Genomic DNA, 15,397 nt, shown 5'->3' on the forward strand with positions numbered 1-15,397 from the left:
GTCGAGGGACACCCTCGGGAGGAGTCATGCTTGATCAACCACCATATGAAGGAATGGCTTCACCAACCAGTGAACGAAATCCCTCCCATAGGCACGGGGGCAGCCATAAACAAACACCACCCAGCTCTCTGCTGGGATTTCGAGTGACTCCAGAGTGGCCCAAGCAGAACCCCCATAAAATGAGAGGATATCATGGAACTGCAAACATGCTAGAACAAGGCCAAACCTTTCTACTCTGTAACTCTCTGGAGTCTCAAAATATGAATGCCAATCATCTTTCAATAAAAATGAATCTGTGCTTTGTTGTGAGTAAAGAAACAAAAAAGAGAGGGGTCTAGAAATGACTTTGAGGAGACCAACCTGTTGTGTCTTTGACCCTCAGGTAAATAGAGCATCAAATAGGGGCACCTGGGTGGCTCAGTCGGTTAAGTATCCAACTTTTTTTTTTTAATGTTTGTTTATTTTTGAGAGACAGAGAGAGCATGAGCAGGAGAAGGGCAGAGAGAGAAGGAAACACAGAATTTAAGGAGGCTCTGGGCTCTGAGCTGTCAGCAGAGCCCGACACAGGGCTCGAACTCATGAACTGCAAAATCATGACCTGAGCCGAAGTCAGCCACCTAACCAACTGAGACACCCAGACACCCCAACTATCCAACTCTTGATTTCAACTCAAATCATGATCTTGCAGTTCTTGGGTTCAAGCCCCACATCAAGCAATGTGGAACCTACTTAGGATTCTCTTTTTCTCCCTCTCTCTCTCTGCCCCTCCTGTGTTCTCTCTCTCTCTCAAAATAAATACATCAACTTAAAAAAGAAAGAGAGCGAGCATCAAATAATTGTTGAATGTGGTGACTGTGGCAGCCATGGGGAAGTGGCACAATACCAAGGTCTAGGTCATACCTAGATGGTTGAAAAGCGACGGAGTGTAAACCAGACCTTCCCCCATCAACAGGTACCCTCACCTGACCTCAGTCATTCCAAATCATCAACAGAGGAGATGGCATGCATAAAGTCTCTCCCACCGCCTGAATTATATGCAGTTTAGAAAATGAAATAAGCAGGATTCACATTTACACCAACTATAACATAGGTCTTCCTAAACGAATCTTCAAAATTTTTCCAACATTTACAAATAGGAGTCTTACTTTACAGCGCTCAGGTTGGTGCTTTGCCCAATTCCAGATCCTAAGGAGATCCTGACCCAGCTCATCAATTGCTAGCTTGTCAACGTCAAGGATGCCATGAGCTATTAGATAAAACATTCCTCATTCTTTCCTCTCGGCAGCTTGCAGAGCCTGTTTCCTTCCCCAGGTCCTGCCCGTTCATGTACAGGCGGCAAAAACCTACGTTCCATGTGTCTTCCTTACAGGAAGGGAAGGTCTGAATCAATGCTTTCCACTAATTAAAAAAAAAAAAAGCCAATGGGAACAAGAAGCCAAGTCAGGTTAAGGTACATAGGATTAAAATGGACAAGCCGAAAAGAATTCTTCCAAGATTAGATTGATAAAATGTTAGAGTGAAACATAGTAAAATTATCACAAAATATCCTTGAGTACTTTTCATTTAAACACCAACATTTTTATTTACCTAAGAACTGGAAGAACCCCGCAGCATTCAGGTGGTGGTGAGGGTCAAACACAGGCTTTTGGGTCAGAAACACCTGGAGTGCCTGTGTGGCTCAGTTGGTTAAGGGTCCTACTCCTGGTTTCAGCTCGGGTCATAGTCTCAGGATTTCTTGGGTTTGAGCCCCGAGTAGGGCTCTGTGCTGGCAGTATAGAGCCTGCTTGGGATCCTCTCTCTCCCTCTCTCTATGCCTCTCCCCTATTCACACTGTTCCTGTCCCTCTCAAAATAAATAAAAAAACTTAAAAAAAAAAAAAAAACCCACTTCAGACACATTAGTACATTTCCAGTCGCTTTGGACCTAAGCTTCCTTATCTGTAACATGGAGATAATATCTACTTTGTGGATTTACATAATTTTGAAACCATTTAATTGGCACTTATTCCATGCTAAACTCTGGATAATAAGCACATTATCTAATTACTGTGATATACTGTATTTAATTTTCACAACCATTAGTTCTGCTTCTCTGTATTATTTGTCTATTCAATGAGTGGAGATAGCAGTTGTGTGTTTGTGTAGCTATCTGCATAGTGTCTGACACATAGAAGGTGTTTAAAGAAAAAAAAGAGAGAGAGAAAAGGTACCTATTACCCTACAAAGAATGTATCATATCATCACTTTTAGAACCACATGGAGAAAACAAGAAAGACTTGGAGATAGAGACTGCAATTATGAGTCACCTTTGCTAATGAATGACTAACACACTCAGGACTTAAAACTGCTCTTGTGTGAGCCCCCCCCCCCCCCAAAAACAACAACAACAACAAGACCCAATACAGTTCATTATCATTTTTCTTGAACAAGGTAGCCTTACTCATCATGGGGATCTAGCCTCACCCCACTGCCTACCTCAAAAAAGAACACAAAATCACTCCATGTCTCTCTTATACAAAAAGCCACAAATCAGTGGCACAAAAAGGTCAAGGAGTATATAAGGAATACACTGGAAAGAATTGGAAGATTTTTATTTGGGGGTGCCTTGGTAGCTCAGTCAGTTGAGTGTCTGACTCTTGATTTTGGCTCAGGTCATGATCCCAGGGTCATGGGATCAAACCCCACCTCTCTCTCTCTTCCTCTGCCCCTCTCCCCTGCTTATGCTTTCTCTCTCTTTCAAAAAATAAATAAATAACCACCCTATTCATGTAGTTATCCATTCACTCATACTGTCTCTTTTTCTCCTCTGCTCCCAGCAGCTTTGTTTCTTACCTTTATTCCTGACTCACACAGGCCATTGGATCTTAAAAGTTAGAAGGCACTTTGGAGGTCATCCAAGAGGTCGCAGTTTCCTTTTTTAAAGAAACCCACTGAGTCCCTACAGTGGAGAAGCATGCGGAATCGTTTGGAAGTCAGACCACTTGTTTCCTCCCTAATAGAATAATGACAGTCCCTGACTCATTTCATAGTGTTGTCAGGATGAATAAATAAGGTAACATATGCAAAGAATTCAGTAATATGCCTAGCACAGAGCAAGTGCTCAACACACAGGAGCCAGTCTTATTTAGAAGCATCATTCCATGCCCTGCACAATTCCGAACGCTTGCCCGCCTCCGGGGAAAGCCGGCCAGTGTCTCCTACATTGTCTGGGAACCCTCATCTTTATAAAGTTTCACTTTCTTTGAGCTAAAGGAACTTCAGCTTCAATATACTACCCTCTACATGGATATGGAATTAAAGCCCTCAACCGTAAGCCAGGCTTTCAAGAAGCCAATGACAGCTGTCACCTTCTCTGTCCATCTTTTTCTCCAGCCTCAGTGTTCGCCTGGTTCAAGTGCCCACCATGCTCTGTCCTCTGCCACATCCTGACCTGTCCATCTCCCTTGAAGTGTGTATCAGAAGTGTGTATCCCTCGACTTAAGGGACAGTCTGGCCGGCAGAGAAGACCTGCTTCTGAAGGCAATATTACTATATACTACAGTATACGTAGAATGTATTATTAAAGGTTTAGTGGCTTTGGGGACAACCACATCATGTCATTATTCATTCTAAGTCTACCAAAAGCCAGAAGTCCTTTCCCTGCATGCTACTACTGAACTGGTCCTCTTCCAACTGAGGTCTGGGGAAGACAAATGGGGCTATGCTTACTGTGACTTAATAGCCATCTTGTTCTATTCGAGTATTTTGGATCATGAAGCTGTCATCAAGCCCCCAGCCATCTATCCCTCTAAGCTCATCCATGGGTTTGACAACTACACCTTCTCAGCCCGGCTTCTCCTGTGGTCCTTGCTGCGGCTGCCAGCCTCAGACAGCACCCCGCCTCGGTTCTACCCCTTCCATCTAGCTTTCTGCCTTGGGGCTTCTGTGGCACCGCGGCGTGAGATGCTAAAAAGGGCTCAGCACTCACATGTGTGTATGCTGGTCGTGCGGGCACTTGATACCCTGGGGCAGCCCTTGACCAAGGGGAAAGGGGAACCAGGGATAAATGCCACCTTGCCTATCCCTTCTGAGGTAGTCAGTATGGCTCCTCAGAGGGTCCCCATGGGACTGGGCTCGAGTTGTCCACAGCAGTGTCTAGCTAGATAACATAATCTTGTGTTGGCTCTCCCTCTTTCCGTTTCTCCCCACAGTCCCCAGGATCAGGGCCCCAAATAAACTACCTGCACACCAGCCCTTGCCTAGGGCTCTGCTTTCTTGGAGACCCCCGCCTAAGGCACAAGTCAACACGAATAATGACGTAGAACGTGTAAGCTCTGAGTCACGCCACCAAGTCCTCCTTTAAGGCTGACAGAGGATGGAGCCAGGCCTGCCTGTCAGTCACGGAAGCCACTATAAGGCCACATAACTACACTCTGACCAGACCTCCATGTCTCCACTTTATTCAGCAGGAAACGAGGGGATTTGTCAAAGGCTGTGCTAAAATTCAGATACAGGATGGCTACCAGAATTCCTGTGATCTGCCCAGAATACAAACGTCTCTTGTCTGCTATCTCCCTTCCTTTCCTGTTCCCCCAGCAAAAAGGAAGTGACTTAAGTTCTCCATGACCCATTCTTCCCATTCTTAGGAAAACCAGGCCACTTCCTAGCTTCTCATCCAAACACTGGCAAATCAAGTTTCAAATACTCTTCTGGTCTCTGGCACAAGACAGAACCTACTTCCTCCCTCCTTTTTTCTTTTACAAACTGAGACCATGTTATTTACGGAGGTTTCAATGATTCCCCTATTCCTTTGTGGCCCTTCGGAAATTCAAAAGTGGTTCAGCATTGCCATTTCAGTCACACATTTCAGTTGGGTATCTGGTGCACGCACTCAAACGGCTAGAAACGTATACAGTGCTCTATACGTATTTATGCTGCACACACAGCGCTTGAATTCTACTGACAGATCAGGCTGAGCTGCCTCAGAAATTCCGATGATTGTGCTGTAGGGGAGTGCGCTGGGGAAGTAGGAAGAGATCTCTCCCATCCGGTCTCTGGAATTAGCATTCCTGCTCTTTCCAGCTCGACTTTACAGCCCATAGCGTCAACAAAAAACGAACCTCTCCTGGAGCCTCATTTTCCAGGGGACACTGATCATTAGAAGGCCTAGAAAGTCCAGCAGGGCACCTCTTAAAAGCTGGGGGAAATGCTACGAATGGGGCCCTGCTCTGCCTTCTTCAAACCCAGCCTCACTCTGGGGCTAGGAGAGACCGTTCAAGTATCTCTGAGCCAGGGGGAGAAATCACAGTGCGTGCTCAGAGATAGATGATTTTCAAACTGTTCTCCCTGGAGGCAGATTCCGAGCAGGAAGTCCAGGTAGGGGTAGCCACTTTCCAGAAGCTTTCACGTAAACTTTCATTTGCAAACAAAAATCTTCAGATACACATCCATAAAACTTGAAAGCCAAGGCGCCAACGACCTCTAAATTACCTTCCACCTCTAATAAATCTATGATCTTTCTACTCAAAGAGTGGTCCAAAGACCTGCAGCAGCAACTTAACCTGGGGGCTAATTAGAAATACAGACCTCCTCGGGGTGCCTGGGTGGCTCAGTCAGTTGAGCGTCAGACTTTGGCTCAGGTCTTGATCTCAAAATTCGTGGCTTAGAGCCTGGCATCGGGCTCTGTGATGACAGCTCAGAGCCTGGATGGAGCCTGCTTCCGATTCTGTGTCTCCCTCTCTCTCTGCCCCTCCCCCACTCATGCTCTTTCTCCCTCTCTCTCAAAAATAAACATTAAAAAAGTATTTAAAATTATTAAAAAAAAAGAAATACAGACCTCCTCAATCAGTTTTCAGTTTAAAAAGAACCCCCAAGTGATCTGTGAGCGCATATTTTGAGAACTAGTGTAAGTCACTTTTGTCTCTTCCTACATGTGTTCAAAATGTTTCTGCTGAACACCAGTTCCAATCAAAGTTACATATAAAAGTACCTTCCTGGGAGGGGCCAAGAGAACTATTACTCAGTCTTATAAAGTTATGGACAATTTTAAGGATAAAAATATTAGGTGAGTAGATGTTTCATGTCCCTGCCTTTAAATGTTAGAGATCACAGAAGCGTTTGTGTTACTCCTTCCATTCAAGAAATCATGCCTGATGAACAGGCATCATGCTCCACTGTCTCTAACGTAATCATACTCACCCTTCAAAGGCCCAGGAAGCCTGCCCCTTCCATGGCTCATGCACATAATCCCCTACATGTATGGTTTCCTTAATAAAACTAGAGATACTGAGGCGCCTGTGTGGCTCAGTCTATTGAGTGTCCAGCTTCAGCTCAGGTCATGATCTCACAGTTTGTGGGTTCGAGACCCGTTTCAGGCTCTGTGCTGACAGCTAGCTCAGAGCCTGGAGCCTGTCTTCAGAGTCTGTGTGTCCCTCTCTCTCTGACCCTCCCCTGCTCACACTCTCTCTCTCAAAAATAAATAAAACATTAAAAAATTTAAAAAATAAATAAAACTAGAGATACCAAAAAGGCAAGAATTCGGTGAGCCTTAAAGCACATTTTTCATATGATACATTCAGGTTTACTTTTTCCACTCATTATTTCTTGGACTACCCAACTCATCCTGTCCCTCCCTTTCATTCACCTCCAGGTTTGTTCTCCAATGGGAACCACAGCATGTAGTAACTGTTTATGGTCTAACTATTCTATGTGTTTTACCTCCTCAACTCAAGTGTAAGCTGCTGGGGTGTTTGTTTTAATTTTTTTAACATTTTATTAATTTTTGAGAGACAGAGAGAGACACTGTGATCAGGGCAGGGACAGAGAGGGAGACGGAGACACAGGCTTTTAGCACAGAACCCACGAACTGTGGGATCATGACCTGAGCCAAAGTCGAACGCTCAACCGACTGAGCCACCCAGGTGCCCCTCTGCTGGGGTATTTGGTGAATGAACATGTGCTAAGGACCTTGGCTCCACAGTTCCTTACCTAATTACTCCCTCCCAGGTGCCATTTAATGGTACTGCCTATCAGGTAAAAGAAACCATTGACTCGTTTGATTGATTTTTTCCCCTAGTAAACCAAGACATGGAAAACCATACTAACACATTGACATGTTGAGGGGAAACAAAACCCTGCAACTCGCCTGAGTCCCACAGAGCGACACGCCCCTGCACAAAAGCAGGCTAGTTCCCCCCAAGCTCCATACCGGTTTTTGGAGCAGGAGCTTCAGAGCAGGGCCCAAGCCCTGACTAGCTCAGCCGAGAGGGAAACCCGGCTCCCATTCTGAAAGCTGTGCTTTCTTTGGGAGATTCCTGCCTCAGGTGGCTTCCAAAGAAGCAAAAAAATAGTTCAGAGGAGACATTGGATTCTGCATCTTTATCTGTGTGACCCGGTACAAGTCAGTAAGGTCTTGGAAGGAATGATTAGGAGGGACGGAAAGGAAGGAATGGGCCAAAAACTCAAAGCAATAATTCTATTTCAAAAAGGAAATAAGCACCACACCTTTCCTAGAAGCAGAGTTATACAAGGCCCTTCGCTCAGAGATGACAACCTCCAAATTTCTCCTCAGGCCAAGGAAGAGAGGAATTTCGTCTTCTCTGGTGTTGTCAGGTCTCTTTAGAACCACACCTGGGCAGGATACACTGGGAAGTCTCGGCTACTTCTCCAGCCCTCCTGACCTTCATTTCACCCAGCTTGGTTTATTTAAACGTAAACAAACCGACTGGACTGCTGTTAAGTTTGTCTGCCTCTTACTTGCTCTGACGGGGCCTGTTTATAACACATACTCAGTCACTGAAGCCCTACAGCACCCAAGCTAAACAACCAAATCCGAGTTATTCACAACAGAGAGTTTAAACGTGTGTGACCCGCCCCCTGTCATGCGAGACCCACCCACAGAAAACCACAACACCCTAATTGAAAAGTGCTTCAGATATAAAGTCCTTAGACAATTCTTTCAACAAAATGACTGCTGCTTTTCACATTCACCAAGTGGAGGGGAAATGTGTTGACAAGTTATGCAGGAAAACTGGACCAGGTTGAATTATTTCAGGACCCAACATGATAGAGAATCAAATCAGGCTGACGTGAAGAAGATGGTAGACTCCTGTCTTTTCAGGATACCAAGTCATCTCCTATCTCTTGTTTTTTTTTTTTTCTTTTAATTCTAGAGAGAAAGAGAATGCAAGCGGGGGGGAGGGGGGGAGACAGAGAGAGAGAGAGAGAGAGAGAGAGAGAGAGAGAGAGAATCTTAAGAAGGCTTTACACTCAGCATGGAGCCCGAGATGGGGCTCCATCCCACAACCCTGGGATCATGACCTGAGCCACAATCAAGAGATGGTTGCTCCACCGACTGAGCCACCCAGGTGCCCCTCCAATCTCTTCTTGATAATCCTTTAAATAAAAAGAGTTCCTGTCATTTACAAAAACATCATTTATAGAAATTCCACATTCACTCAGAGGCAAATTTAAACCTGGGGGCTATAAGAGGTCCTCACTGGATTATTATCAAGTAACTTCTGGACAACAATAAGGTCTTATTAGCTCTGTTTTACAGATGAGAAAATGAAGGCCCAAAAATCAACTGACCAGCCCACTCTGACTGATTTCAAAATTCATACTGTAAGAATCCTTTACAACATATGTCCTTCCACACATATCAATAAATTACCACCTGGAAAAACTTTCCTTTCTTCTCCGTATCAGCCATTTCTTCTCCCCCACAAGTCAATGCTGAAATCAACAAGGCTGCCCTGAGCTGATGATGCCACCAGGTGACCAAAATGGAAACTAAACCAAACTTTACCTCACTTCTCCCATTTTTGCCTCTTAGAGAATCAGGCATATACTAGAAAGATCTTTCCCAAAACTGTACAAATACACACACACACACACACACACACACACCTTCTATCTTTTAACTTGTTTCCTAAAAGCCTTCTTGGGTTTTCAATCATCTCTGCAGGATTAAGTCCAAATACCTTAAGTGGCAAAATCCCATACACCCAACAGCTCGTTTTACGTTCTGCCTCTTAAAAGTCAGGATTCTACACTCCTCTAGCCACTCTGAACTCACTATTTCCTGCCAAGGCCCTTTCATAAGGCAGCAACATTTTTACCAAAGCTATTGCTTCTGCCTGAAAAATGCCATCATGCCTATTCTCTACAATCCTTTCTACATATTGAACCAACTCCTAGTCACCTTTCAAAACTCAACTCAAACATATATCCTCTTCAGTGAAGTCTTCTCTGACTCCCCAGGCAATTAGCTGCTAGGTTTATAATGTTCCCAGAAGGCTTCCCTCCACGCTTTTTATTCCGGTACCATTGCTTCCGTACCTATGATACTGTACTAGTCATTTACTCAACACTGGGTATCTATGGACCAGGCACTGGAATATAGTACGTTACCTCTGTCCTCCCACTGCATAACACAGGGTCAGGAAAGTAGGAGGCAGTCAGAAAATGAAGATTCAATGAATAAGTACAAGGAAGAACTACAAACAAGATCTTCTCTAGTATCATCAGGAAAAATCTCAGTTCTTCTGTTGTCCTTTTACTCCATTTGTGATCTAAAAAAGCAACTCAGGGTATGACGTACCTACTCTGTAGAAACCAAACACTGTAACAACCACAGAATCAACACCTCGCCCTCGCCCTCGCATTAGAGTAAACATGCCCACCAGTCCTTTTCCAGTCTCCACAATGAGTTTTGTCTCAAGCACCACCATTTCAGATCATCTTTTCTCTTGTATTTAATTATACGGAAAACAACCTTTTTACCATTTACTTACTACAAACCTATGCAACTGCCCCACAAAGTATGCCGTTTTGTGAGTTAATAAGTCTTTATGGATTCACTTGCACACCTCCATTCATTACACTGTTTCCACTGCAAAACATATTTCAAGTCCAAATGACAAAAGTCATGAATAAACAATGTCACATAACCTATTTTTCTTTAGGAAACTGCCCTTAAAGTAGGTTCCATTCTGCTTTTTTTATGTACCAAAGGACCTGTTACCCCAGAAACAACCATCTATAAACTGGGACTGGCCAGAGGTCTCAAGGTTAATCTGGGCTGGAGGCTACAGGGCAATAATCTATGATTTGAAGGATCTGAAAACTAGCTTTTACTTGGGAGCTGACCATGAGCAAATCCCACTGACCAAATCTAGAGTGAAATACACACGCGCACACAAAGTCATAGGGAATGACTCAACCTTCTTGGGGGGAGGGGAGGATTTCAGATGACCATGAACTTGAGGCAAAGGATAAACCAATAAACCACTAAATTCTCAAATAAATGCTAAATTTAAGAGAAGAAAAAGTTAGTATCAAAATACATCCCACGGATCTCAAACCTAAACCACGTTTAATGTGAAAAAATCTCTCTCTCTATTTAAAGTCAGTCCTGGAGAAAACAGAGCCAAATTCATACTATGACTAATTAAATGTTTTATTATACTGAGATCATGCCCTAGATATGAATTTGGTTCCCATTCACCAAGGTTTAAAATCTCTCAACACTAGAAAAAATATGTGCTTTTTAACTGATGATTACAAAAAAAAGTAAGTGATACATGATGATTTTGGTATAGGAAACCTCAGCCAGCCAATGGATGAGTCATTCCACACAGCCTAGCTTTCTGAATGGGTAAGAGCTTTACAAACCAAAACAGCCTTAGAGGTTAATTATCTTGACTGTCAATATTTTCAAAGTTTATGGCATATTTCCCTCTCTTCTTAAGAGTATATTCAAAAATGTATCCTTTTTGGTAGTTCACTCTCACTGATGGTAAATAGTAATTATTTATTTACTTATTACAGAATAATGCCTGCAGAATCAATGGAGGGTTCCTACTCTAACATTTCCAAACCTTCAGGGCTTCTGCTTCCAATGCTTGTGCCTAAAGTTATAACGTTTCTGTCTCCTTCCAGGTTGTCAAGCTGTCAAGGGTCACTTCATTCTAAATGTGCCACCCCTAATATTCTGTGGATTCTTTTTCACATTAAAAAAATTGTTAGGGTTGTTGTCTAAAATAAGAGTGAGTATATTGTGAGAAAGGGTCTGAAGTATTCTCCCAGACGTGATGCCATCTATTCTGGTTGCTGAGTGGGCATTTTTGCCCCTTTCCTGATTCTTGGCTACATTCCAGATATGTGAGAGAGCCATACTCCAGGCTTGGATATGTGTTATGACAAGTCTTCATGCTCTGTATGATCCCCATCCTGCACAAGTAAATCAAACAATCATGCGACCTCACTAATGAATTTCTGTCCCAGCCACACAGCAAAACAAGCGCAAAGGTTTCAACAGAAGCAAAATTTCTGGGTGGTAACATTAATTCAGAAACTGGAAAATGGTCCCGATCTTACATAACGGCTCTAGATTTTGTATACCTATGGCACTCAGCAGCAGGAACAGGTAGGTTTCCACAAACACGTATAGTAAAATAAAATTTTTGAGGAAAAGATGGCCAAGTGACTTTTAAAAACACAGAAGTTCAATTTTTTTCTCGGTCTATTAAATGACGAGACTTTTAAAGTAAGCCGATTCTTTTTACACCACACATTTAATGGCTTCACTTACTGAACTGCTACTAGGTAGGGAGAAAAGTCTCCTTTCACCCAAAGGGCAAGAATGTTGCTCTAACACTTGAGTCACCTGAAGATTCATTATTACTTTAAACAGTCCCTTCAAGCACTGAAGTCGAGCATTGGACACAAATTACCATTCTTAAATCCCCTGCATTTTATAAGCCAGGAAAGTTTACATAACCTTGCTTGTCACACCCAAGAAAACAAAATCCAGCAGGTGAACCAGGCTACTCTGTCACGTCAAGGACAGAAGTCAAGAGAGCAGATCATCAGGCTTCCTAGTTATGCTCCCACACCCTTAGGAAGGAGGCTGGCCCTTCAGCTATTTATAAATGTGTAACCAAACAGATGGGGCATTGCCACTGCCACCCTTGTAAGTAACGGGGCGGGGGGGGGGGGGGGGGTGCTGTCTGGCTCTTGCTGAATCCCACTGGGGCCTGTGTGATCTCTCCATGTGGCCTTCCACACCTGGCGGCACAGGGACCTCTGGGTGCAGCCCTGTCTGGTCAGGAAAAGGGCTGTGAGGATTCCCCCGCTCATTTCCAGCCTTGGATTCTATATATGGAAACATCCCATCCAAGGCTTTTCAGCCTCATGAGCACCACACCAGGGAGGCGGAGGAAGGAGGAGGCCAGCTCTCCTCTTGCTGCCCTGACTGCACACTCACTTTAGTGTCTCCCAGGCCCTGCTGCCCTGGACTGGTCCTTGTCATCAAATGGCAGCCCAGACCTCTGCTGGGTCTCGCAGGCTGGCAGCTTTAACATGGAACAGCTGGAAGAGGACCCGGCATTCTTTTCTCGGTGTAAACACTGGGGGCTCTGTTCACCCTCCTACTGAGCAGGAACTAAAGAATTTCCCCTATCCAAAATTGCAAAGACCTTGCCCCCATCCCCCATCCTCACCCCACCTCCCCAGGATATAATTTCACTCTGTCACCACACATGGTAGCAAATAGAAAACTGCTGAACCTTTCCAGTAGATTCACTTTCTATACTGGTTGAGATTCTGTATATATGAAACAATTCTGCTATATTCAGTAAAGTTTTCCAACAAAAATATGAAGGACCCTGATTCATGCCTGCTCTCTACCGAGACCCCCTTCTATAAGATCCCTTTCTACAAGATCCATGTCAACACGATGAGGGGGTGATAGAGAAGTATAACCTCGTAGTAGACAAACCACGAATGTAGCGTCACCTGCATATGAGTCTGAAGACAGAGCTCTAAAACTGGAATATCCATGGAGGAAGATGAATAATAAAATTTCATGTATTCATGTATTTTCATGTATTCCTCATATAGCCTAATCAAAGCCTGGCTCTCTGAAGGGCAGCCCGGGCTTCTTCATGTGTTGCTGAAATCGAGAGAGCCACGTTGCCCAAAAGACGAAGGAAAAAAAAAAAAAAAAAGCCCAGAAAATCCAGACTCTACGTGACCTGACTTACTTATTTCCCAGGAAACTGCATGAGAGAAAAATCAATCATTCATGCTACCGTGGCTACCACACGGAATGGGCTGAAGGAGTTGACAGTGGGCAAAAAACCAAAGCGTCCAGCGGAGGTAAGTGGGTGCAGGGACTGGGAGGGGTGGGGGGGTGGAGGGAGGGGTGAGATGCCAAGGGCCCCGACCCGCGCCCTCGGTGTACCCGCTGGGAGGCGGCCGGGGGCGGGGCCCAGGCCGGAGGCTGGGAAGCGGGAGGGGATGGGGGAAGGAGGAAGGGGGGAACAGGCGGGACGGCGGCGGCCGCGCACTTACCGGGGGTGTTGGCCTCGCCTTCGAGGACGTGCAGCTCGGCGCAGTCGGCCAGCGAGTGCTCCAGGCAGAGCTGGAGGAACCGGGCCTGGGTCTGGCTCACCCGCTTGAGCAGAGACAGCAGCGCAACAGTCTGCTCGCACTCGTTCCAGCCCTTAAACCAGCCCGCCAGCACCCCGACCTGGTCGCGAAACATCATGGTTAGGGGGCGGCCCTCGGTCTACGAAGCCCCCTCGGCGCCCCAGCCCGCCCCGCCCGCCCCAAAGTTTGGCGGAGCCGCAGCCCCGCGGCCGCCCGAGACGCGTTCCGGTTCCAAGGTGGCTCCGGTGCCCGGACGCTGCAGGTACTGCCTCGGCTCCTGCCTCTCTCGTCTGGTTTCAGTTACGTTCCGGTGCTTCTGGCTGATTTCCCCAGAGATGATGACAGGCAGTAGCAAGGAAATGTTTCTTTTTTAAAAAAATAACGATTTTTTAAAAAAATTCCCCACAAGGCACACAAACTGAAAGAATGCTCTCTTTCCCCCCACCGCCTTCTCGCAGCTTTGGGATGGTGATTTCCGGCGTCCCGGGGTCTCTTCCCCGCTGGGCGGCAGCTCGGACCCTTCACACCCGCATTCCCGAGCGGCGATCACCACTGGAAGGAGAGAAAGGCTGCAGTGAGACCTCGGCCAGCAAGGGAGCGCGCCTGGGAAACGAGCGCATCAGAGGGGGCGGCGGGGGGGGGGGCGCCCCGCGGGGGGTTTCGTCCCCTCAAATTCCGGCCGCCCCCTCTGCACCCGGATGCGGGAAATGAGCTATTCTCGCTCTGGGAATGGCCAGAAGCCTCCTTCCCAGGTGCGGGAGGAGACCCCACGGCTTCCTGTTGCTGCCGCTGCGAACTGCTGGTGCTCCCCACACACCCCACCCGGGGTGGCCTCGAGGGCTGAGCCTGCAAACGCCAGCACCAGCAACAGATCTTCCTCGCGCGGAAAACTTGCAATGCGGCTGCTAAGGGGCGCGGGGGTGCGGGTGGGGGCTAATGCAAAACAGAGGCGGAGGCAGCAGCAGCCTGAGTTCCTTCCTCCCACTCCTCCTTCCCCCTCCTCCCACTCCTCCCCCCTTCCTCCCACTCCTTCCCCCTCCTCCCACTCCTCCACCTCCTCCTCTTCTACCTCCCCCTCCGCCCACTCCTCCTCCTCCACCTCCCGGAGAAGCAACCGAGCGGCTGCAGCTCCATCTACAGCAACAGCCAGCATCTCCACCGCCAGGCGCCCCTCTGGATTTAGGCCGTGAGCGGCCGCGGCAGCAGCTCGAGACAAAAATAAACTCCCCACCCAAAGCTCCGTGCCCAGCGGGCGGAGGCGCAGCCCGAGCCCCGGCTCCCCCACGCCGCGCCTCTCCAGCCCACCCGGGAGGTCTCCGAGGGCCTGCTTTGCCCTGAGCGATCAGATGTGTGCGTGCGTGTGCGTTTGTGTGTACGCGAGTGTGTGCTTTAGGCATTCTGCCTCGGCTGCCACCGCCTACGGGCGGGTCCGGCCAGCCCAGCGCCTCGCCCGCGCTTCCCAGGCCGAAGGCGGAACGGCTCCGGGCGCGCGCTGAGCGCGGAGACAGCCGGAGTCCGAAACACGGCTTCCCCCGGCGGGCAGGGCGGCTCCGCCGAGACTGCGGCTCCGCGCCGCCCGCACACGCCCCCCAACGACCGCAAAGAAGAAAGTTCAGCTTCGGAGGCTCCTCTAGTCCTATCCCTGTCCGGGTGGCCGCCGCCGGCGAAGAGAAAAGCCCGGCGGCTCAGCCCTCGAGGGGCAGCTCGCTGCCAGCATCCCGCTTCCCGCCTCCCAGAACTTCTCGAGTAGAGAGGGGAGTCTCTTGGGAGGAGGACCCAGTGACCCGCGGGTCCCCAGCCGCGGTCGGAAGGGTGGGGGCGCTCACCTCGGCGCGACTCATCCCGGCGTCTCGGGGCCCCGCGCGCGGGTCGGGGACCGAGGCGGCTCTCAACAAGGTTGCGGGCGCCCGGAGCGCGGGCTGCGAGCCATGCCGTCGGGGCGGGCGGCGCTCAGAGAGTGCGGTGCTGCGGGTCCTGGCCGCCGC

The 15,397-nt window shown here is 47.5% G+C and overlaps 1 protein-coding gene and 1 long non-coding RNA gene across 3 annotated transcripts in view; both read right to left on the reverse strand.

The window, feature by feature from the left end:
* SAMD4A (sterile alpha motif domain containing 4A) overlaps positions 1-13,569 on the reverse strand; it is a 208,090-nt gene extending 194,521 nt beyond the window's left edge. For both annotated transcript variants that reach the window (XM_029950983.1, XM_029950982.1), the window contains exon 1: positions 13,335-13,569. In XM_029950983.1, the coding sequence (XP_029806843.1) occupies positions 13,335-13,530 (196 nt within the window). In that variant the 5' untranslated portion in view covers positions 13,531-13,569. The remainder of the gene's footprint in view (positions 1-13,334) is intronic.
* Positions 13,570-13,793: 224 nt separating this feature from the next.
* On the reverse strand, positions 13,794-15,384 carry LOC115302454. Its single transcript, XR_003913476.1, has 2 exons — positions 15,239-15,384; positions 13,794-13,964 (listed from the first exon to the last, which is right to left on the reverse strand). It is a non-coding gene; the product is annotated as an uncharacterized LOC115302454 (long non-coding RNA).
* Between the last annotated feature and the right edge of the window lie 13 nt (positions 15,385-15,397).

Source organism: Suricata suricatta, chromosome 9 (genome assembly GCF_006229205.1).
Source record: "Suricata suricatta isolate VVHF042 chromosome 9, meerkat_22Aug2017_6uvM2_HiC, whole genome shotgun sequence".
NCBI lineage: Eukaryota > Metazoa > Chordata > Mammalia > Carnivora > Herpestidae > Suricata > Suricata suricatta.